Below are 25,163 nucleotides of genomic sequence, written 5' to 3'. Positions count from 1 at the left end.
ATTAAATTAAGGAGTATTAGATGCTGTTTGAAGTAGGGATGTCCCGAGCCAATTCTAAGGATTGGTGTCGGGGCTGATCCAAGCATGTTTTAATAGATCAGTAACTGCTAAAATAATACGAGTATTTTCGTAGTTTAGTTTTGTTGTAGTCTTTTCTCTAGTGGATTGATTCACGTCAAATTTAGAAGCCCTAATTCTTCCAGCTCGACTTTATATACTATCATAAACTTTATGGTTTTGAATCAGGGACTTCAGTCGGCCTATTTGGATTTAGATTGTCAAAAATAAAAAGGGGCGTGGAACTCTGAAGGCTCTAGCTGTTATTTCAATGTGCCAGGTATGGATAATCAACATTTGGGTAGTCTCGGATGGGACTGTGTATTTGCAGATTTCAAAGATTAAAAAAGAACTCAGTGCCAAACAAACTGTAACAGGACATCTCTAGTTTCAAGTCTGGAGAGCAAAAGAGGTTTAAAATCACTTAATCCTGATGAGAGTAACTGTTTAACCATTACTTATCATATCACATCTAACAACAATACTAGAGTTTACGATCTCCTTCACGTCAGTCAGACAATATGGAAAGATAAAACTAGTATCTAGGATAGAGAAGAGGGGGTGAATGATTCAGCCCGGGAGTTAAATATGATATAACTGTATTCTTGTCAACACACATAGATAGAGACGCGTGTTCAGAGAGCTTACATAAGCACGCCGGAACAAACACACAAAAGCACGCAAGCATTTGAACGTGCAAACACACACAAACACACAGACACACAAAGAGTTGCATCACAGGCTCATAAAGTGCAGCCCTTCAGTACAGAGAGGCAGACAGGGGAGAACCACAGGATACAGGACCAGAACGAGGAGGGGGTTTAAGACCCAGGGGAGGGAGTCGCTCTCACAAACACACACACACACACATCTCTACCGTTCCACCATCACGCACACCTAACGAACACACTACATCCATGTGAAATACACTGTATGCTTGGACAACAACGCATATTACCAATTACACGCATGTACACAAATACACTCGCTGCCCTTCTTCTCCTGACTATCTGAAACCAACACACATAAAAACGGGAAGAAAAAAATCAGACACATACACACTGACACACACACATACACACTGACACACACACACACACATACACACTGACACACACACACACCTCCCCCCATCTTTATGCTAATTCTGCGAGTGAACATGAGCAGGCCACTGAGTCCCTGGGGAAGAAGCCGGGTCGGCTGCCTCTTTCTCTCCTCCTCCAGCCTCCCTCCCTCCCTCTCATCTCTTCTTCTGCACACTTTTCTCTCCATCTTTTCTCCTCTCCGTGACCCCCCTCACTTATTTTCCCAGCACTGGTGCACACACACACACACACCTTTCCTGTGCCCCAACCCCTGTACTATTTCTCCCCATCACAACCTCTCCTCCCCTCAGCCCCCCCAGTAGGGTGTCAGCAGCTTGCAGAAGCTGTTGCTATGGAGACAGGTCCTATCTGCACTCTGTCCCCCTGGCATCCCCCGCTCCAGGAGCGCAGAGAGAGAGAGAATAAGAAGATGCAGAGAGAGAGAAGGCACAAGAGTGAGAAAGAGGAGAGAGAATAAGAAAGATGCAGAGAGAGAGAGAAGGCAAAGAGTGTGAGAGGAGAGAAGGCACAAGAGTGTGAGAGAGAGAAAGAGGAGAGAAGAAGAGAGGAGAGAGAGATGAGAGAGAGAGATAGATAGGAGCTATCTCGCGACGATCACGCCTGGCTAGAGAACCCCCATCGTTTTCTCTCTTCTCCTCTCTCTCTTCTCTCGTCCTCTCTCTCTCCTCCTCCGCCCCTTGTCCTCTCTCTCTCTCGCCCTCCGTCGCCTTCCTCTGCTCTCTCTCTCTCCCTCTCTTCCTGCTCTCTCGCGCTCGCCTCTCGAGGCACGTGTTGCTAGCTCTCTCTCAGGAAAGGATGGCCCCAGCGTTTTTTATCTCGCCGTCCCAAGAGTGAGAGAGAAGGCACAAGAGTGTGAGAGAGAGAAGGCACAAGAGTGTGAGAGAGAGAGGGCACAAGAGTGTGAGAGAGAGAGGGCACAAGAGTGTGAGAGAGAGAGGGCACAAGAGTGTAAGAGAGAGGAGGAGAGAGAAGGCACAAGAGTGAGAGAGAAGGCACAAGAGTGTGAGAGAGAGAAGGCACAAGAGTGAGAGAGGAGAGAGAGCGAAGGCACAAGAGTGAGAGAGGAGAGAGAGCGAAGGCACAGGAGTGAGAGAAGGCATGAGAGAGAGAGAGAGAGAGAGAGAGAGAGAGGAGAGAGAGAGAGAGAGAGAGAGAGAGAGAGAAGGCATGAGAAGAGACAGTGAGGCAGAAGGAAAAAAAAAGATTGTTGCAGAAAAAAAATGTTACAAGGAGAGAGATTTCTGTTCACTATCAATCACTTGGTCACATTATTGTCGTAGACTATTAATGATCGACTATCTGCTTGTGCGTTCCCCAATTTGCTGATTAAAAGCGAACTGAAGGCACGGAGAAAGCGCAGTTGCCACCAAGAGAGGTAGATTTAGTATGCAGTCGGTCTTTATCAAAACCAACTGGCCTGGGGAAATACAAAAAAGGATCCAACAGTGCTTTTTTAGTTTTTTTGTGGTGGCGTCCACAGTACTGTCTATATCTACCTTTCCATTTCAGCTCGGCGCTCGGAAGTGGCAGACTGTCGGAAAAACCTTGTGACAAGACTGCCTCCTTGAATCAGAATAACTTGATTCACCTAGAAAGTAAATCTTGTTGACATTGGTGGAGGTAAACAATGACTCCTGATGCAGACACAACACACAGGTGGAGCGTAACATGTTCAAGAAGACCGTACAATCCACAACAGACATTAGTGCTGCACTAATTAGTTGATATAATGAACACAGATTTTTGTAGTTGGGCTGAATTATTCATTTCCATGCTGAATGTATGGAGAGGAGTCTGTAAATAAAGGAGTGTGCAAAGGAAGCGGCGGGTGGCAGCGCGACTTGAAAGGGCTTTAATGCCTGACATGCAGCAGGAAGGAAAAGAATAAGTTTCTTTCATTGACGCTGGCTGAAAAGTTCAACAGAACCCACAGGACACATTTTCAAATGTCTAGGAATATTTACACTGTTTAAACTGTAAACTATATTTTAATGGCCTTCCTCTGCGGCACTGCACAAACACGGTGTCAAAGCATCTCGGAGCCACGTCTGCACAAAAACAACATTATTTTAGCATTAGGTACGTTTTTATGCTACCTGGCTATCAATAATATCATTTCTTTTAACAGCATATTATAAAATCATATTTTAAAGCTTTACAGACTATCTCAATATTTTAAGAAAAAGTACACCAGTTATGTGCGGTTCAAAAAAACTCAAATTTAATTGGCTACACATCCATTAATTATGATTTACACAAATAAAATGAGGACAGTTCTGATCGTGGTTGGGTTTCTGTGCACTCGACAGTTTCTGACATTTTCGCATCCTGGTGGCCTCGTGGTCAAAGAAACATAACCACAACAAACTAGTCTGGAGAGGGACATTTGCTGCTGTTCTGTCACCTCTCAATTACCCCATAATACCTATTATAAGTCAATGCCCCTAAAAATAAAACACTAAAAAGCACAAAGACATTAATCATTAAATCGGTCAATTAGTCAACAGTATCCAGCGTGGTTGTAGCGGGACAAAGTAAAAATGTTTTACAACTTTAAAAGAAACTAAAAAGGAATATCTTTGGGTTTGGGACTATTGGTCGGACATAACCTCGCCCTGGATTGGGAACGTGTGATGGACGTGTTTCAAAGTTTTCTGAAACTTTATACACGAGTAGTTTGTTAGTTGCAACCCTTAAAATTGCCAGAAATATGCGCGCACACACACACACACACACAAGTTCCTGGTATCGAGCTATTCTGACTCTGATTATGTCAGAGATATTATTTTACTGAAGCTACTTCCTCCGGGTCCGTGGGGAGTTATCTGCTTTGGTCTGTAGGAAGCAGGTTTAGATCTCGTCTCAAGCGACAACAAAAAAAGCTGCAGACGTGCAACATAAAGCGACATACTTTTGATTCATATTGCAAACATTCGCTCTGCTTCAATCGGGACAACCCAAAGCACCGTGTAATAAACTTTATCCACCTCCCAAAAGGCACCACGATGGCGTCTTTGTTGCAAAAATATTTTTAACTGTGGCGTGTTAATCCATAGTTGTGGCTCCCTGCGAGGACACCATGTTGTGTTTGCTTTTCCTCCTTAGTACAAACCCACAATGTTGATGAACAATCTATCAGAGAACAAAAGACTAATGATCTGATTGGCTGGTACAGTACAGTATGTAGATGGCTATACAGAATAGCATTGATCCCTCCCTCTCCATTTCCCTCTCCCTCTATTTCACCCATAGGACCTACCGGACAGATCAATAGTGCTCAACACATTATTGACCTCCGCCTGATACCTTTCACAGGGATAAAGACAGAGACATAAACACTGGATGCAGAGAGGGGAGAGGTAGGAAGAGACAGCAAAGTATCTGTGCGTGTGTGTCTGTATTTATGCGTGTCCCTGCCTGGAGAGGGTACTAATCTACATTCTGGTTCACACTGATATGTACCTCATCACTGTCTCCTTGACCTGCTGTCCTTAGCGCACAGAGAGGGGGAAAGAAAGAGGGAGGAGGAGGGGGCGAGGTGAAGGAGTGAGGATGGAAGAGAGGGAGAGTGTGGAGACGGGAAGAAAAATAGCTGACTGTGGTGATCTAGCTAATTTATCAGTCCAGTCAAAACAGTGCGTTTCACTCTGGAGCAACAGGATACGGCTGCTACTCTCACCGTCACGTCTGACAAACAAATGCATACACACAAACACACAATCTCTGAAAGGCCAGCTGGTCCTCAAAACTGGTGCGGCACGCAAACACACATACCACACACACACACACACACACTTTCTCCAAAAGCTGCTGCCAAGGCATCAGTACTGAACAAGACAGGCGGACTCATGCACACACAAACACACCGGATGACAACACTAATACATGCTGCAGACACAACATCCACTTAGTCAACACTCCAGAGAGAAAGCAGAGAGGGTGAGAGATTTTCAACACTTGGGGAAAAAGAGAAGTCTTCTTAACAATACAATAAAATGGTGAAACTTTCACTTCGAGGTGTTGCTGCCTGGACAACTTTCAGAAGATGTGGAGACTATGGCCCGATCCCATCAGGACCCTAAACCCTAGCCATGTCCACTGCACCTCCGTGTCCGTGTTCATGTTGGGGGTAGGTTATATTAAAAGCCCCACTACCCCTTACTGCTCAAAAAGAGACCATATTGTACTTTTTTTAAGGAGTTCAACAGAACGTTAGCTCTGATAGTCACATCGAATCAAATGCATTAAACTTCAGTCATAATTCAAGTGTTGTTTAACGATTAGACTAATATCGGTCAGTATCGTGCAAATATTTGTAAGTGTGGTTTTTAAAGAATAGAGTAGTGTTGTCTGCTTCACTGCTGTTTGACATGATCTCACAGGCTCCCACTGCTTCCCAACAAATATTAAAAGTATCACAAATGGATGTGGGCTGGGAAACACATGTCATGCAGTGTTTCCTAACTTTATCACACAGCTAATTGATAAGTGTAATGGCGCTCTTTTCACTTTTTCCATTACAGCACGCTGATACTGCTGTGCTGAGAAGAGGCGAAACAGACGTTAAGCCAGAACACATGCAAGAATGTTTTGGGGAAATGTAGCTCATTTGATGCAACTGAAATTAATTATTATTGGCCTTAAAGTGGCGTTAAGGGGGAAAACGCATCGTAGGCTGTTTAAAATGCTGGATAATGTGAGCTGCTTTTAAGGGACTTTTGAAGATGAGACAAATAATATATTGCATTGTCATATTTGCCTCAATTTAATAAAAACTAACTGCTAAACGGATACAATTTTAGAAGAAATGTGGAGTTTGAATAAATGTAAAACCATAATTTGACTAAAATAAGTTATTTTCCTAAAATAGCACATTCCCTAATTTAAAGCAGTCTTTAGTGTCATGGATTTACGCACAGATCTCCTGGGGTTACTCAATTTAAAATTAATATTAGGCATATCCTTTATCAAAGCCCCTCGCCCCCCCCCCCCCCCCCCCCCAACTCGCTGTTTTGATATTTGCCCACTCACTCCATTTTCAAATACCTAACTGTCTTTTCTTCATGTTGTCAACACTGTCCTCTCCTCCTCGGCACAACTAGGCATTGTGGGTAAACAGCTAGATTAGCCAATCAATCTTCTCTCGGGAACAGAGGTAGTAGTGGTGGTAATGTAGGGAGGGAGAGAGGGGGGGGGTCAGGAAAGAGATAGGAAAAGAGGAGGAGAGTCGGAGAGAGGGAGTGAGCGATAAGCCAAGTGAGACGAGAAGGGAGGAGAGAGTGAAAGATATAGTAAAGAGGGTGGGGGGGGGGGGGGGGGGGGGGGGGGGGGGGGGAAATACAGATGTGGGGCCCTCACAGGGAAACCACAAGCAGCGAGAAAACAATAGCACAAATGCAAAATAATAAATAAATAAAGTGATGAAGGAATCAAGAAGTATCAACAACATACCTGCAGGGTGACATGGTGCTGATTGAATACTGCACATGCACACCTGTGTCTTTACAACATGTCTTGTTATGTTAAAACATAACAGAAAGTTTCAGAGTTGAATACCCTAAAATGCGTGTTCATCTCCATTCATTCCTTCTGCATCAGTTTAATGGCACCTGACTGGGGAGCGCCACCAGCTGCTGAGCTCAAAATGCCAATATTCATTTCTCCTAATACTCAAATAACAGTAGTGGATGGACTGGATTTAAGACTAATTCAACAATTAACACTGCTAATCAAGCCAGCAAATTAATCAATGTACGACATGATGGTAGAATTAATGGAGCTAACTCGAGACACGCGAGCTCTGTAATGCAACATGAACAGACAAAATTACTCCTGGTCTCAATCACACCTGCTTTTGTTTTCAGACTTGGCTTCAAGTAAATATCTGATATATAGAAGCATCACAATGAAAATGGTAAAAGAAACCTTTGTGTGTGTGTATGTGTATATATATATGTATGTGTGTGTATATATATATATATATATATATATAATTATATATATATATATATATATATATATATATATATATATATATATATATATATATATATATATATATATATATATATATATATCTATATATATATATATATTATATATATATATAAGACTAAGAAACTCTTTTGAGGTAAGGTGAAATATCTTCTTTTTTTTTCCTTTCGATGCCTCTAACCGGCTCATTCTTTTGAAACCAGTAGAAAAGGACCTGTGCTCAGAGACTAGCCTCAGGGGGCTGGAGCCAAAATTAAACCGTTCCCGTCTCCTTCGCTTTATCACTGTTAGGAGCAGACAGCGAGCAACCATGTAGCACACCCATCTACATTTATATAGTCACACACGCAGACACACACAGGGTTAACTGGCACACTGGCACTCAGGGTGTGAGCCCCTCCACCCTCCATCTATGGGCTGGTTGCCAAAAATGCCCCCCCGTCCAAAAATATACACACACACACACACACCAACGCGCACACACACACACACACACACCAACGCACACACACACACACAAATCCGTGGCTTAGCCTCGGCCCAGTGCTGGGATTACCGGATTAGAACTCTATTCCATTATCTCCCCACACTATAGAGCACACACACACACACGCGCACACACACGCACACACACACTATCTTGACCAGAGAGGACAGGCTGAAGACTGACGCAATCACGGCAGATGACATTTACACACAAGTGGACACAGTTACAATTTCTCTTGTTAGTGGCGAAACATAACATATTTACATTTTTATTAAGCAGCCTGGTGGAGCGGTTATTAGTGGGACTCCTTCTGCAAGAGGCTTGGACCTGAATGCCTGTGACAGCAACCTCCGGAGAAGCAGTTTCACAGCTGACCCTAACCTCCGACTTCTCACCTCAGAGAGGCAAGATGGGGAAAAAGAAGAATTTCTCCTTCAAGCTCCCAAATCGAATAATTCCTCAAGGACGCAGACATAAAACACGTACAGTGTAAACAGAATTTACGGCTAAAATTCAGATTTATTTTCTCACTCAAGTCAATTTTATTTATATCGCCAAACGTCTCTAAAAAGGGGATTTTACAATCTGTAGAGCAGACAACACCCTCAGTCCTTAGACACTCGGTGTCAGGATTGAGAGGATTTTTCTCTCATGATTCCTAGATACACTATGGATGGACTATGGAGATACAAAGTGCTTGTGGCAATTTTGGGCCCTGCTGGTTGTGGCGGTAAAAGTCCCAGTCATGGTCTCTCTAGACAGCAGCTTAAAATCGGTTTACTTTGAGATACTGGGTCTTTTTTGGACAAATTCAGCAAATATGGGACGACTTTCTGCAACAACAAAGCATTGGCCGAGGATCAATATAAAACCTACACGATTGTAATGTTATCCAGGACAGTCACGTGACTCTCTGCAACATTAAAAAAGACCATTTTGGAAAGGTGACACAGAGTAGATCACCAGTGGCTCCTCTTATTTCATAACCATTTTATTTTATAGAGGCTTGTGTGGTCAGGCTTCATGTTATTGTACTTTGTGATGACGTGTTGGTTGGATCGAGTTGTGGTTATACTGTGCAGTGCAACAAGAAGAAGAAACAAAAAAGTGGAAAGTAGCTACGGTACGGTATGTCCTTTTCACTGTCATCATCTCTGAATGAGACAAACCTCCACGCAGCAGAATGTGACCCTGATGGCACAAGTTCAAAAGTTCATTTTCCTGCCACAACTGAAACAATTGGTGGATTAAAATCGTCCTATTTATTTTTTAAGCAAAACATGGAAAACATTCCAGTTTGCTGCTTTCAACAGTTTGAACCTGAACCTGGAGGATCGGACAGAAGATCCACCTGAGCCTCAGTGACGGACACTTTACACTACGTTCTTATCATTAACACACCAAACAATTAATGGACAAATCGAGAAGATAATCTGTGATTAATCAATGAAGAAAACAATCATCAGTTACAGCCTTACCCCCTGCTTACACAAATATGAAATTACATTTTTATAATCACTTCAACGGGTGGTCCGTGACCCCTGGGGGGGGGGTCCTGAGTTATTGCGTCCAAATTATTGTTTGATACATTTAATAAAAATCATCCCATTAAATTTACAATGATGCTAGTCTGTTACCAATTAATTTTAATATCCTAGTGTTGTATGCAATATTAAAAAGGTATGTTTATAACATGGACAGTGAAAACACTTATTTCCAACATGATGCCGAGATGTTAGAAGATGAAAACATATTGAAATCCAGAAACACATCACCACAATTCAAGATTCCTTCCACACATTTGATATACAAATACGGACAGTGTTTACATGTGTCAGGTCAAGCAGACATAAAGAAACAAATGCCACAGTGAGAGAAAAGAAGTGGCTGCAGAGCCGTCACTTACATAGTCATGGAAGGCCTTCGCCTCACTGGAGTGCTCGCATGTCTCCCTTCGGTCTGGAGCCGCACAATACAAATCCCAGAATACACTGAAATGGGAGGTGAGAGGGGGGGGGGGGGGGGGGGGGGGGTTGGGACGGAGAGGTCAAAGGTTACCATACAGAGCAATACAGGCAAATGTGTAACAGCTATTCATAACCCATTCACACACTCTCACCATCTCCCTAGCGCTCTTAAACTGCCTCTCACACACTTGAGAGCATCATTGTAAGAGGGACACAATGCCAGTGTCGCCCCCTTAATCAACCTCTCACTCACTCAAAAGTACACGCGCCTGTACTTGCATGGACCTCTCATTGCCTAGATAGCATTTCTTCACTCTTAAATGTAACCGTTAGACTAAAGGATAAATGTACAGCTCAACCTTAGAATCCCCTCAGTGGCGACTGGTAAATGGCCTCATTGTGAAGGCATTTGCTCATCATTTGATCTTTACAAGGATAAATAACAAGAGCCGACACACACAGTATACATAAACCGTTTCCATAATGGCTTTTGTTTCATCTTATTTGAACACACCCATGGAGAACGCTTACAGCTTGTGTGCTACCTGTCTAAGAGGCCTTAATTGAATCAGTCTTTGTGCATTGATTTAGTGAAAGTGCTATAAACCGAGTGAAACAGCGACATGGCTAACGAGAGGACTAATCAGGCAGCCACTTCACATGTCCTGGCAATCTGCGATGCACACAGACATGTTGAATCCCAGACACCTGGAATTTTTCATACATCTCTGCACCTCATAGGACATACTAGACACATTTTGGAGACTCATCGTGCGAGTCGTTTGAGCACATTAAGAGGAATTTCTCAAATATTTTTTATCTCAAAAAGATGACTATCTTCCAACTTCCTCCTTTCACGAGTACGACAGAGTGCTTGGTTGAGCTATAGATGATAAGGTTCTCATTACATTGTGTTGCTCAAGGATACATCAACAAGGAGACATGCTTTAGAGCAGGGTTGTCAAACTCATTTTAGTTCAGGGGCCACATGCAGCACAGTTTGATCTCAAGTGGGCCGGACCAGTAACATCACAGCATAACAACCTATAAATAACCACAACTCCAAATGTTTCCCTTCGTTTTAGTGCAAGAAAGTACAAGTACATTCTGAAAATGTTCAAATTTGATCTTTTTACAAAACATTATGAACAACCTGAAATTTCTTAAGAAAGAAAGTTGCAATTATAACAATATTAAGCCTCATTTATCATTTACACATGTGCATTACAACTTACAGATCACAGTGCATCTACAAAAGGCACAACACATTTCGTCACAGGTATCTGGAACTGAACAATAAAGCATTTTACTTTATGATCAAATCAACTCATTTTTACACTTTGCAAACTCATCCCGCGGGCCGGATTGGACCCTCTTGCGGGCCGGTTTTGGCCCCCGGGCCGCATGTTTAACGCCCCTGCTTTAGAGGCTACTAGTCAAGACAATCATCTCCTGTTCACTATAAGCCTACACACGGAGAGGAAGAGAAGAGCAAACTGGTTTGCACAAAGATAAAAGACAACAATATTTGATGCTTTATTTATTATATTTTGCATATGTGCAAAGAATAATAACCTACGTCTAGATTTCAGACCTTAAATAAACAAGAGAACACATTTGTTCTTAAGATTCATCCAGGTTTGCATGCTTTCAACTTATTATTCTATTCCTTCATTTTCTTTTTATTAAAACATGTCCTTGGTCTCACATTGCTGATGGTGCTTTAAAAGCCTGACGTTCATTCTTCTGACTCAGCAGAACCACCCCCCTGAGGTGAAAAGTTACACTAGATACTGTACTTTTCAAAAGACCATTTAAGAGTATATATAGTCAGTAATTCTACATCCACAGGTTCTTAAATATTTGTTCCTTTGTAATATGCACAGTGCTAATTTATGTGCAGTGTCCTTCAGTAACACGGTGACTGTATTGGCACCGTTTGTGTAGCTGTGCTTTGATCTTCCCGAGGAAAGAGCAAGTTAAAAAAGACTCAAATAAATTATAAACAAATCACCATTTGGTATTTTCCATGATAATGTTTTAGAAAAGAGTGACACTGGTGATAATCTTTATCATCTTATGGTCAACAAATCCGCTGAAAAGACCAAAACTAATAATTGATCCTACTAACAAGTACTGTCTGTGTAGCTAAAGCTCCTATTGATCTGCGCCACACAGACCTCTATTGTTGTCCGAAAACACACTGTTGCACTGGGTGACATGTTTTTAAGGGGAATTAAGGGGGAGAAGCACACAACGCCACACACACACACACACACACACACACACACACATAAATACACCTGTGCTAATATCTCGGCATTTTTACATTGTACATTTTAATATATCCCCAGTCTTATCATTCAGTGGAAGCCACATCATATAAAGCTAATACACTTAAAATGAGTGTGTCTGGGTTTAAACATGTTGTAGTAAAGAGGGGAGACATTACTGACCAGCTGCATGTAAACGTGGGTTTTTACAGTAAAACCTATTTTGTAGTGTCTGTAAAAACCAGCAAAGTCAAAAACAAGTGAAACTGCTGATCGGTGCTTGAGGTGATGACACGAAGGGTCAAATCTTAGCCAGGGGCAGAAATGACAGGAGGGGAGGGTGAAGACAGCGGAGGGAGAGGTGACACAAAGGAAGATGGAATGCAACGGGTTAATCTGCTAAGAATCCCTCTCCCGCATGAACAAAGGAGAAAAGTGGGAGGTGGGGGGTACACAAAGGGTGACGAGAGGGTGAGGAGGGGGAGGGGAGTATAGAGGGGGGGGGGGGGGGGGGGGGAGTCCATTCCCTAACCATCTGGATCTATTGTTTCAGTAACGGGGGTGAAGGATGGAGAACTGGAGGAGGGGAGAGGGGAGAAGACGGGTCACGCCCTCGGTGAGTCTGGTCAACCCCAAGGCTGAGACTCTGCTCCACCTCCCACCTCTGGAAGTCATTTTTAAATCATGACCGAGGACAAGTACCATCAATTAAATCAAAATTGGGTCATCTTTAAAATATGAATATCTGTATGTTTATATAAAATATGAGTTTAATATATTCACATTTTAATTATGGCTCTTCCGTGAGCCTTCAGACCAGGGAAGCTCAAGTAAAGCTGCCGTTTGTGCATGTGACAGTAATGAAGGATGTAGGGTCGGGATTAGGGCTTTTATCGGTACACCATACTTTAAGAAAAAAAAAAAGGTACATCGGAAATAACCCAGTGCCAAGTAGTATTGAAACTTCTCCAGTCAAAGGATACATGCATTCAAACCTTTGTTTTTTAATACACAGATCGAAGAAAACATGACTATTTGTATGGTATAGAGCCATATAGTCTATGGTGCGGCGCATTTCAAAGAGTTGGCAGTTAATACTTTATTGTACAGTTTTGTGGAAGTATAAGTTTTGTGTAAGTATAAGTTTAAGTATTTGTATAAACCTTTTTGGATGTGGAGGAGTCATGGTGGCATTTTACGCAACAGAATGGTTCAATTCACATGATGGGTGTCGGATGAAGTAGGGAGGGGAAAAAGGTATCAAATGAAGTACTCCATTGGCATCAACATCTAGTGTTTTCCCTAGGTTTACTTCCTTGGGGGGCGCTGGTCCGTGCGACATGGGGAGGGGGGGTGCGCGAGGCGAGGTTTTATTTGTAGTTCCCTCCTCTCCTTTCCTCCGCTCTGTCTCTGACTGTGTGTGTGTGTGTCGGGAGCAAAGTCCCTCCCTTCGCAAAACAGCGGAAGAGTGAATGTGCAAAGCAACGCTGTAAACACTGAAACGTGCACATAAATTAGATAAATAACAGAAGTGTTTACTATATTTAATAGAAGAGCACCTGTTCAATGTGAAAAGTGAGTTGTGGATATAAATCTAGAAAAAAAAGAAGAAAAAAAGAAAAACCCCTTGAATTTCAGGGGGGCGCGGGGTTCCGATGGGGGGGGGGGGGGCACAGCGCCCCTCCAAGACAATGGTAGGGGAAACACTGACATCACTCCAAGGGTACTGGTATTGCTATTGTTATTGTAATCTTTTTAAACGGTATCTAGCCCTAGTCTGGATGGACGCCATATCAATGAGTGGCGAGGGAGGATACGCAGCTTAAGACGTGTACTGTAAAAACTGCTTTCACATCCAAGCAAATAACATGGTTAGGCTTAATGTAAAACAAAACAAACATGGGAAAAAAGAAAAGAAAACTGAAACTCACCACCACCACGAATGGAGGAATCCAGGAGGCTCCCCTAATGTAATATTCTTCTCCCATCGAATCTGGAGGAGAGGAGAGAAGAGTCACTTGTGGCCACTAGAGAGAGGATTATGACTGCAGGTCTAGGGGTTAAGAACATATAATCAGTCAGTCTCAAGCTGTCAATGGCTTCAGACGTGAAGATAGGCATCTTTCTGGCTGTATCGATCTCCATCTTCCTTCTGTTATATCTCTGTCCCGTTTCCCTTTTTACATATGAAATATGTTTTGGATCGAGGGAAGTCATGTACTCATCTCACTGTTAGCCTGTCAGCACCCAAAAGGGCTGTTAGGAGGAACTGTATACAACCAGTACAATGACTACAATGTCCAGAGACATTACATCAGTTGTTTTTACACTAAGATCCACCATGGCAGGCAGGAAGCATGATCTGGTGTAACTCTATAGGCTTTCCTCTTGAAAAATGTATGCAACAGCTCACGCACTGTAATTGTGTTTAGCATGTTTGCACTGACAATACAAGCTGTTGTAAACATCCACTTTAGCTGGGTCATAGCATGTACAGCTTTACTTCTGAGGAAGGCTGATTTATATTCATAAGTCATCAAGGTTAATGTGACATCATCATTCATTCTTTATCTCGTCTCCTTAGCTCCTGTCTAGATACGCATTTTTCACAAAATGGAATAAACAATGATTGGCTCAGTGCTTCAGAAACTGGTTAATGTCATCCATGTCATCTTACCTCAGACAGGAAGGTCTGTGCGGACTTCTGTGCTCCCACATGTAGCAGGTACTCGTACACATATAATGCTAACCTGAAATGCAAAAGAAAGAAAATTGTTAGTGACCAAACCCAGCCTCCTTCATTTTCAAGACAAAGACTCTTCCTATTTGCACTTAATGCGTCCTATTTTGCAACTACGGTTAGATCCCTATAAGATTACATTTATAAAAAGGGCAGCCCACTTCACTCACAACCAAAAGCAGACCTACAATAGCAATCCAACCAAATATTCCCATAAACGATAAGCCACTTGGGATAATAGTCAAGAAGTATTCCAGGGGCTTAATGTTATTTCAGTTCTTTTGTGCTTGCATCTTTACCAAATCGGAAAAACTGAAGATGGTAACAGACCAACAATGGATACAAAAAGCAGCTTCATGGTTTTGCTTGAAATAACAGTCACGCTTGTTGTAAATGTACTGTTGTGTAACTATGATGTTTGAATGGATGCTGGGAAAGAGACATGCAGAGGTGGTACATGACTGAAAACAGCAGAAGAGTCTGTCTCCAACGTAGGCAGGATGAGTGAGCAAATACAAGGAAAGGTTACGTTTGGTTTATCTTCCTTGTTGACTTCCTTTATCTCATTGTTTTCTCTCAATACACAGAGAAGACGGCTGCATGAGACATTTAAACATCAATGACATTGAAGAGCTTCCCATCCCGAGTGCTAATATTATCACTCGTAATAGTGACGACTACTTCCTAAAGCAACCAAACACCAACCGGGTAGAAACCACGACCCAAGAGCTAAAATTGGCTATTGGTACCTGTGGTTAAAAAGCCGGTGACTCTCCAGAGTACCTCTTAAAAGGTTCCTGGGTTGCTGGAAATGTTGTCGCAATGGAAAAAGGGCCACAGCATCACGCTGATGCTGTGATGCTGTATGGTTTTGCCACTTCTGCCGATGCGAATCATACCGAGCCTAAGCATCCAAAGTCTTCAAAATGACAACAAAAGCTGCTCACCTGAGTGAAACATATTGCGATTTTACTCAACACACCAAATACTGACAGAAACAGCCGCACCTGACAGGCATTCCCACTAATTCCAACAATACTTCAAAAGCTCTTGCCTTGAATATTTAAAATCACTATTATAACAGGCCAGGCTCACTTTATAACAGCAATCCACCAGGGTCCATTAACAGACACAAGAACCATGCTGTGGAGTGGGAAACCCCCATTGGCCCAACATTGTACTCCTAACGCCTTCACTTAGTCGTGTTTAATAGGCTGTTAATGGACCATCAATCGACCGGCAGCGTGGATATGACAGTGCCCTGTGTGCCCAGAGCAGACAGTCTTCTGACAGGCCAATAAGGTCCTAATGAGAAGGACAGTAGCTCAGTGTCATAGTCCCCATTATTAGTCAATGAACTGATCAATGAAACATGGTTTTGAGATAATACTGCTGTTGTTCAGTTTGTTTTTAACTACTGACCGCCTATTCGCTTTTCTAATGCAGTCTTCCCGTTGTACTGTTAGATGGTGGGATGACAGTGATGCATTTAAGACTCTTTAAGATGATATATTGTTGGGCAATAACATTTTCGGATAGGAAGCGGGTCAGCTCTCCCTATCACCGTGTTCTAAAGAAACCTTTAAAAAAGGCTCAGTTTTAATCGATGCACTTAATTTGCCAATGCATAATGTATCTATACCTTTCTGCATCACCAAGCTGCTAAGATGTTGAGTGAAAGAGTCAAACTCAGAGTGCATCTGTGGAGAATTATACATCACTCTGTCGGAAAAACCTCCTTTGGACGGACCGATTGGATGTGAATATGAGGACGTCGCTACACGACAGAACTCAAACTGGATCGTTGTTGAAAGTCGTCGACTGAGGTCACATCAGTCAACAACTTTGGTCGCCAAATAATAATTTAAGTACTTTTTCAAGCTAATATTGCCAAACAATAGTCGTGTATATATAGTTTTGGGGTTTGGGCGGTTGCTCGGATTAGACGTTCCATGATGTCACTTTGAGCTCCAGGATATTGTGATGCTCATTTTTTTTTTATATAGTTTTTTAGTTTTATTGACCAAAGGATAAAACCTGTAGAAGAAGAAAAAAATTGTCAGATTGAAAATCGATAATGAAAATAATCATTAGTCGCAGCCCTAATAATTAGGATCATTTTAAATCCAAGTTTCTAAAGAATAATAATGCTCAGATGTCCGTTTCTCCATACTGTTATGATTCTTCTAATATAGTTTGAGTTTTACATTTATTGTTTTTTATGGTTACATATGCACTTTTATTACATTGCATAAGTTTTTTATGAATACCCATTTAGGAACAAGTGTTGCAAATTATCTCCGGCTATAAATGCTTTAATATATGGCATTAATCTATTTAGTTGATAGTCAACACTTAAGTGTGTGTCCCTATGAAAATAACCATAAAGAAATAAATGTGCACCAAGTAAATGTCTACATGGGGGATAGTAAAGCACTGCTCATTTTCGTGTGAGGATTCAATGTCTGAATCCACTTATTGAGTTACTATTTCTGCTAAATGCCTGAAATCAAGCTGCAGATGAGGCGAGCACATGGGAGCAACACAAATGGCAACAACTGCTGTCGTGTGTTATGCTGGAGATGCGATCTGTGCCTGACCAGTTCTTACTATTAATGGTATGCAAATGTTTAAAATATGCATTGTTATAATGCAAATGTAGTCAGTAAAAGATATGAATAGGCAAATAGAGAATAACTGTAGTACGGAGCCGATGGTCGCCATATGATCACACCTTGTCCTTCGCATAGACACAACGCAGGCGGGGGACATTTTCTAAACATCATCCCAGGAGGAGGGGTGGCAGCTGGCAGATATAAATGCATGCTCCTTAAGAATTGTATGATTAAATGTGTTTTTTAACAAAAGCAAAAGATATAAATCCAAAAGCAGCAAAGTTCTTATTCAAGTGTCACAAATGATCAGTTCTGCTTGGATGTCAAAGACATCTGCACTCCACATAATAATGAGTATGCACTAATATTTTAATGGCATTTGGTGCATTGTAACAATTCAGACACGACTCTAGATAGATGGTTTACATCACGTTACCCCCATGTTCTTACCAAGGCACTAGGGCTTTGTACTGGCAAGAAGCTGGTGATTGGATACGCAAGATGATGCAGGAGTTTCGGTTCAATATATATTGAGACTTTTTAAATATATTTTAGGAAAACTGTCAGAGCGTAGAGAACACACCATCGTATACATACGTTGGAGTGGAAGAGTCAAACGGTTTAAGATAAATAGCAACACGGCTATAGTTTGGTCGGGGGTTCAAACACACCTGTCTGCCTCAAATCTTTGCATGTTGACCAATATCAAAACAATTGAGACACTGTTTTTGAAAATCGATACAGTATTACAAAACATAATATCATGACACTCAGGTGTATCGATGTTTTTCTGACACCAATCATGTCTATATAATGGTCGCCAAATGAATCGACATGGGCACTTAAATAGCTATCCTGCGGGTCATTAGGAGTGTTCATACAGCACACTCCTTGTCACAGTGGTTGAATTGGTCAACGTGCAGCATCTGACCAAGTATCCTCATCCTCCTGACCTGTGCTGAGCATAAGTTGGACAACACTTTGTTGAAGTGGATGAAGAAAAACGGTTAGAGTGCAAGAGTGCAAGAGAGACAGGGCATCTAAAATAAACAGAAACTGAAACTTTGTTTGGTATATTTAATGTAATTCTATAGTTTTTCTGTAACAACATATTGAACCACAGTTGGAGACACGAGTCACACCAGATGCTGAGCACAGATTAAAGTGTGACATAAGTTTTATACTATGAACAGGTGATAGTAGTTTCAACGTGCTGTGCAGTGCATTTGTCTCTGTATGTGTACAGCGGGCTGTCCTGCTCCGAAGGTAATAAATAGCTGAGGGTGTTCCCCTGTTGCAGATAGTCCCCAAGATAAGAAAACATACATGAGCACAGAAGGCAGAAATCCAGATGAACAAACAAAGCAGAAGTGGCCTAGAAGTCTATACTTCCCGGAGTGATTAATAGTATTCAACTTTAAATGCATCTACCATACTGAACAACAATAACGAGAATTTCTAACAACAAGAATACATACTGGCTGACAGACACACAGACAGATGGACAAATTGGTTGTTGTACAAATGACCGATGCCCTTAAGAGGCTCAGACTGCAGTGTCACACACACACACACACACACACACGGGAATCTGACCACTTTCTGAGGCTCCTAGCAATTTGTAAGTCACAAAGCTCTCTGTGACCGCTGGTGTAGAGTGTAAGTCACTGCCACTTGCAGGTCAGTCTCGTATTGGGCCACACAAAAACACACACACACACACACGCACGCACGCAGATCGTTATAGTACCTCTGCACATTGTCGTATACTGATCACACTTAAACACATATAGATTCCCTGCATCCATATAGTTTTTGACAGTTTTGACATGACTGGCAATGGCTCACAGGGAGAGTTTCAAATATTGATGCATCTCCCCGTTCACTGCAGGTTTACCGTCTTGCTTAACACATGTGCAGCTTCCTATAAGAGTTTGACAAGAAGGGAATAGTTAAGGACTTGGTCTTATGGGGATAGAAGTATCACACTGTAGATCCCCCCCCCCCCCCCAAGAGGCCTTCAATGAAATTTTTATGGGTAGTGTGTGTATGTGTGTTTTTGTGTGGGTTGCAAAAGGGGCTGCGTGTGCGTGCACCTGGCCTACTGCATTATTAAAGCTCAAAAGCTACCTCATAGAAAAGAAAGAGAAGTTTGAGGAGGAGAAGAAGAGGGAGCAGCTGTAGGAGTAGAGTGGAGTTAAGGAGGAGGAGAAAAATGAGTTTTGACTGGAACATAAGAGGGGGCATGCCCCATTTTTAAAGAGGAAGAAACAGTTGGTGGTACAGGGGATCAGAGGAGCAGTCATGTCGGGATGGAGAGGAAAATAGAAAAGCAGTGGTTGTTTTAGACAGCCAGAATGTGAAATTATATTCATAAGACAAGGTAAAAAATCTGAACGGTAGCTCCCGCAGCCATTACTCCCTAGTTATTAAGGTTATATGACACCAAGGTTTTACATCATACAACTGTAATCACACTCTACTCACTTATGATTTCTGCATTTTCACCATCCTCCCTCGAGCTGAAACTAAATTAACTTCCACCATCACACCACTTGAGGTGACCTGCTGACCTACCTCCCCTCTTTACGCTCTAAGATGGGACAGCAGTGCGCTCGTACGGCTTACTCCCATAGAGTGCGAAACTTCCCTGATGTACACCACCGGCACACCTGACATCCTGCCTAAGGCTCACGACAAAACCCCCTCTTAAAACATGGATGAGTTTGCCCACCATATCTCCCTCTCTTCTGTCTCTTTCTTTCTCTTCCGTCTGTCTCAACTCTGATGCAAAGCTGAGAGCAGCTGCTTCAGTCTGTCTCAATAATTCAACACTGAAGCGAGGGATGAGGACTTTGAGGACCAGCAAAAGATGGGAAGTGAGAGTTAGGAGGCAGATGGAGAAAGACATTAGAAGAGCGATGCATGAAGAAAGAATAAAGAATATGGGTTTACAACACAGCAAAGGGAGTCTCGAGCTTAAGGTAATGAGGCTCCTGCTGATCTTCACGCACACATACACATAAGTCTGACAACTCTGTCCCACTTCAGTTCTCCTATGCTGACTGGTCCAGCCAGTCAAAGTGAGCGTTTGCTCGTGTTCAACCCATCCGCTGTGAGGAATAAAGCCATAAGCATTCACCTGTGGGGAGGCTCTCGTCTCATATTTACCTCTAGGTTATTAAGCTGTAGTGTAATATGAACTATTATTACCCATTAACACAACACATGGCTTTAAAGCAATTACATCCAACAAAGTTGAATAAAAGCATGGACAGTCTCAGTTGGCTTTGTTAGCGGTGACTATCAGCAAAGGAAGTTCCGTGCAGATACTGGCTTATATTTCAGAATTGATGCATAGAAGTTTGTTAAATACATATGTTAGATTAATTTGAACCCTCTGCAGATTGTTTAATTGTTGGTAAACGTGCGGTATGCATATCCCGAGCGAACAACAAGGCATCGAGACGGTGGCGTGCAGACAAAGGGATTGGAGGGCTACAGCTCCCCAAGCTAACACCACCTAAACCGTCCTGACAAAACAGCCACTGAAAAAGCCTTATGTTTGGGTCTGCTGCAGCAGGCGGTGGCGGCAATTACAAGAACTTTATCTCCGACACGCATTTGGACAACTCGGGGTGACTGGAGAAAATCTGTACGGGCCACAAAAGTTATGAGGCGCAGCTCTCCTTGCACGGAGATCGTAGCGGCGGCGGCGGCGGCTCTCCGCTGACCGAACACACACACACATGGATACAATGTAGCCTGCGCGTTTGGAGACATGGTATCATTGTGGAACAATTCTCCAACACGTTCCTGTGCCATTTTGTAACAAAGCCCCAAACAGCTGTATTCTATTTTTACCTGCTGCTTTCAGAGGGGCGACACAAAAGCCAGCTAGCTACAATGAACAGCGTCGCTCCAAATGCATTGTTCCTCACACTGGGGCGAGGGGAGAGATGGAACTGAAGTGGGATCCCCATCAATGCTCCTCACATACAATTCATCCCCCCCGGGGGGGTTGCACATTTATGCATTATTACTGGACACACGTGCAGCAACACTCCGTCCTTGTAGAAGTGGTGCAACTTTAGTCGATAAAACACCAACTCTTTTTGTTTTTGAATGAGAAAAGAAACAAGAAAGACAAGAGTGAAATTGGCAGTGTAGCTAGCTGCTTGGGCTAACTTAGCAGCCATGCCTGTGTAGTTGAAGGATGCAAGAAGCACCACGACACGTAAAGTAGCAAACACAACGAATAAACTATCACAGTCTCACTTTTGTAGCTTTGTATGTTCACAAAAAGAGCTTGCCGAACATGCGTGCTCCTGCTGAAGTGACTGAGCTGCCTCATATCAGTTAGCAAGTTGAGCTACCTAGCACACTCTTCTTGGCTGGATCTCTGTTGTGACAGTGCAATAATTTACTTACTTTTCTCTTGCTTGGCTATCGGAGGGGACCACAGCTCCTTTACCCTTGCCGTACATCTTGGAGGCTGTTCTGATACTTTATTTTATCCCACTCGACACCTGTCAAAGAAAGCTACCAGGAAAACCTACTATCTCCATAGCTACCCAGTTAGTGTTGTCTCCCTATCTCTCCCTTGCGCTCTCTTTGCTCCGGTTTCCTTTTTTTTCTACATCCCCAACATTGCCCACAAATCAGGCAGGGTTTCAGCCGGGGGGAACTTGAAACAGTCCACTGGTGGAGCTTTTTTTTTTTTTTTTTCAATCGCTGTTCCTGGATTCAGCTCACGCCCCCCCTGTTATGAGAGGGTGGGGGCTTCTTAAAGCCACAGTGTCTCCGTTTTTGTCGACTTCGCTCAAGTTCAAGTTTTCTTCCTTAGGCCTTCATGTTAAGGCCTCACATTGCATTTGTGATCATGCCGAATTGTTAATACTAATCGCTATTACTATTTTGAAACTGTTATGATATGTATACTTGTATCCTATTGGTTGTATCATACAGTAGGACCATAGTACAGCAATGAACCTCCACTCATGTCATAGGTTATTATATTTCACCCCTGACCATCAGACAGTCCATGCTCACCTCTAATTGAGGTTTTTAAATTACCTAATTATATAACTGCAAATATAAAGTCATAACTAGTTTTATTGCTTTTTTGGTGCAATGATGGGCCATTGGTTCCTAAATTGGGGTCCACAGACTACCAAAGGTCCTAACAGAGGCGAAGGTGGTTCCCAACTAATTAAGGAAACGTTTTATTTACCTATTATTTATTCATCTTATTTATAGTTCTATTATCTGGTATGTAAGAGCAGCTGTTTAAAGCACATATTTCACTTAGCCTCTATCTAAATGATGTCTGGTGTAAAAAAAAAAGCATGTCAAATGTTCTCGGAAGAAGAAGTCTTGGAAGACAAACTGAACAATGTGGACAAAAATACTTCTCTGTTTGTCCATAATCGTCAGTTTTTTGGTAATCCTCATTGAATTGTAATCACTTAAAACTTTTGTTAAGGCCGCCACATTTTTAGCAGCTTTTACAATTTCCTTTGTGGCTCCAAATGTTTCTGTCTTTACCAAAAAAGCAGTATTTGTATGGTCTTGTGTATGCCACTCTCAAAATGCAGTACATCGGTACTTTTTTTAATCCAAGCTGTAATCATCCAAACTGACCATTTGATTAACAGAATTATGAGGGCATAAGACAAGACGCCTTTAGTTAAACATTACTTGTAGTAAACTCTTACATTTTTACACGTTGTAGGCTTTTGTTTTGTCACCTCAGAACAGAATGATTTAATTCTCAATATGTCAGCCACTCCCAAACAATTCCAAATTACATTTTGCTGTAGTTTACCCTTCAAATTGTTTCCTAGTGTTGTGCTAATAGTCACACAACATTTTAATCAACACCATTATGTAGTATGCTACAGCTATTGTGAGTATTTATTTAGTTTCCGGTTTTGCTGTTGGGTCTTGGTAGCGATGTATAAGTCTGTGTCATGTCCCTTTAAGAGTGTGTAGAGGGCATTTGCAGAGTTTGTGTGTGCACATGTGTGTCTGTCTGTGTGTGTGTGTGTGTGTGTGTGTGTGTGTGTGTGTGTGTGTGTGTGTGTGTGTGTGTGTGTGTGTGAGTGAGTGTGTGTGTGTAAGGCAGGGACAGGCAGTGAGTTCTGTTTTCGTGCTACTAGCTGTGGGAAGGGCACAGCTGACTGTCTGTGTGAGTGTGTGCGTGTGTGCCTGTGTGCGCTCGCAAGTGTGTATGTGTGTGTGTGTGAGAGAGAGAGAGAGAGAGAGAGAGAGAGAGAGAGAGAGAGAGAGAGAGAGAGAGAGAGAGAGGAAGAGAAATACAGAGAATACATTTCTGTATGTGTGTGTTAGGGCTTGTTTTTTTCAACAAGAGAGTACAAACCAGATGAGCAGACGTGTGGAACGGTGGAATAATACAGTTAGAAAGTGTGAGTGAGGAACATTATCTTAATAAATGGAAAGCATTTACCTTGGTGAATAGTGTATGCAATCTATAGCAACACATATGTACTGAAATATATAATAATATGATTTATTTTTTAAAGTGATACACTGTTTTTACAATATGTATACATTGAGTAATACTTGAACTCTCAATCTCACACAAGAAACTGCTCGATATCGGACTTTGACCAATTATTCATAAAAATTTAGTCCAAATGTCTATAATTTAATGGTTCTGCAAAATCTCCCCTTGAAATGTTCTCTTCTTTACGTCATTTAGTTTGTTCCAGTTATAGCTATTGTTTGTAGAAATACTTGTAGAATTACATGCTCATGCATAATGAACAGGGACTGCTCTTGTTGTACATTGTAATCTTTTTGATCTTCCAATATATGTGTTTCAGACCACGTCCACATTAAAGAATCATAGTGTTGCTTTTTGATCTCTATCCACACTGAAATGAAAATGGTCAAATTTCTTCTTCTTTGTCTGAATAAAATGTTTGTTTTCAGAAAACCGAATGAGCATAGAATAGTAATTGATGGCAGATCATAAAATCTACCTCTTAACCAGGGGAATAGTAAATGTTGCACCTCTGCGCCGTCGATCAAAGTACTTTTTTTGAAGATAAGAAAACTTTATTGTCCATTACATTATATAAAATTTTCTTCAGCATTCTGGCAACACAGTGTGTGTGTGTGTGTGTGTGTGTGTGTGTGTGTGTGTGTGTGTGTGTGTGTGTGTGAGGGGGGGGGGAGTTGATGGTTTTATGATTGTAAAGTTGTCACAAAATATGTACATTGAAAATTAATGATCACAGAGAGGGTTAGAACAGGCCTATGCCATTATTTCCCAAAGGTTCAGTTTTCCCCGTCCACACTAAAATGTGACGCCAGCATTTTCAGATGTTACATATCCGGGTGTGAAAATGTCGGCATGGTGCGGACAGTCGGCCAAAACAGCGAGATCAAGATGCATCTTTAACTTTAGCCGCCTTGTACGTAATCCCAGAGGGAAGGAGAATGGAAGAAAGCGACGGTGTAGCTATCTTCTAAGCTCTAGACCACAAACTCTATCACTGTCTCATCATAGCACCGGTATTGATCCGAGAACCCAATGATCCCAGGGAACACTTGGCCGTCCTCCTTTGCACGGAATAAACAAAAGCGGCATCACTTTTCCTTCCGCTCTGTTTTATCAAATGTAGATGAGCAGATAAGATTGTTATTGTTTTTGTACACATGCTTCATCAAATCAAATCAAATGAAATGTATTTATATAGCCCAATATCACAAATTACACATTTGTCTCAGTGTGCTTTACAGACTGTACAGGTTACGACACCTTCTGCCCTTAGACCCTCGCACAGCACAAGGAAAAACTTCCTAAAAGAAACCCCACAGTTAAAGGGGGAACAATGGAAGAAACCTCAGGGAGAGCAACTGAGGAGGGATCCCTCTCCCAGGACGGACAGACGTG

General features: G+C 42.0%; 1 protein-coding gene across 2 annotated transcripts in view; it reads right to left on the bottom strand.

The window, feature by feature from the left end:
• Positions 1–21,944, bottom strand: part of LOC115027369 (single-stranded DNA-binding protein 3) — a 35,045-nt gene extending 13,101 nt beyond the window's left edge. For both annotated transcript variants that reach the window (XM_029460658.1, XM_029460659.1), the window contains exons 1-4: positions 21,671–21,944; positions 14,562–14,634; positions 13,816–13,877; positions 9,551–9,635 (exon numbers count right to left, since the gene is read on the bottom strand). In XM_029460658.1, the coding sequence (XP_029316518.1) occupies positions 9,551–9,635; positions 13,816–13,877; positions 14,562–14,634; positions 21,671–21,726 (276 nt within the window). In that variant the 5' untranslated portion in view covers positions 21,727–21,944. The remainder of the gene's footprint in view (positions 1–9,550; positions 9,636–13,815; positions 13,878–14,561; positions 14,635–21,670) is intronic.
• Between the last annotated feature and the right edge of the window lie 3,219 nt (positions 21,945–25,163).

Source organism: Cottoperca gobio, chromosome 22 (assembly GCF_900634415.1).
Source record: "Cottoperca gobio chromosome 22, fCotGob3.1, whole genome shotgun sequence".
Classification (NCBI taxonomy): Eukaryota; Metazoa; Chordata; class Actinopteri; order Perciformes; family Bovichtidae; genus Cottoperca; species Cottoperca gobio.
Note: the sequence above shows the minus strand (reverse complement) of the source record. Positions and strands in the feature narration are given on the sequence as shown.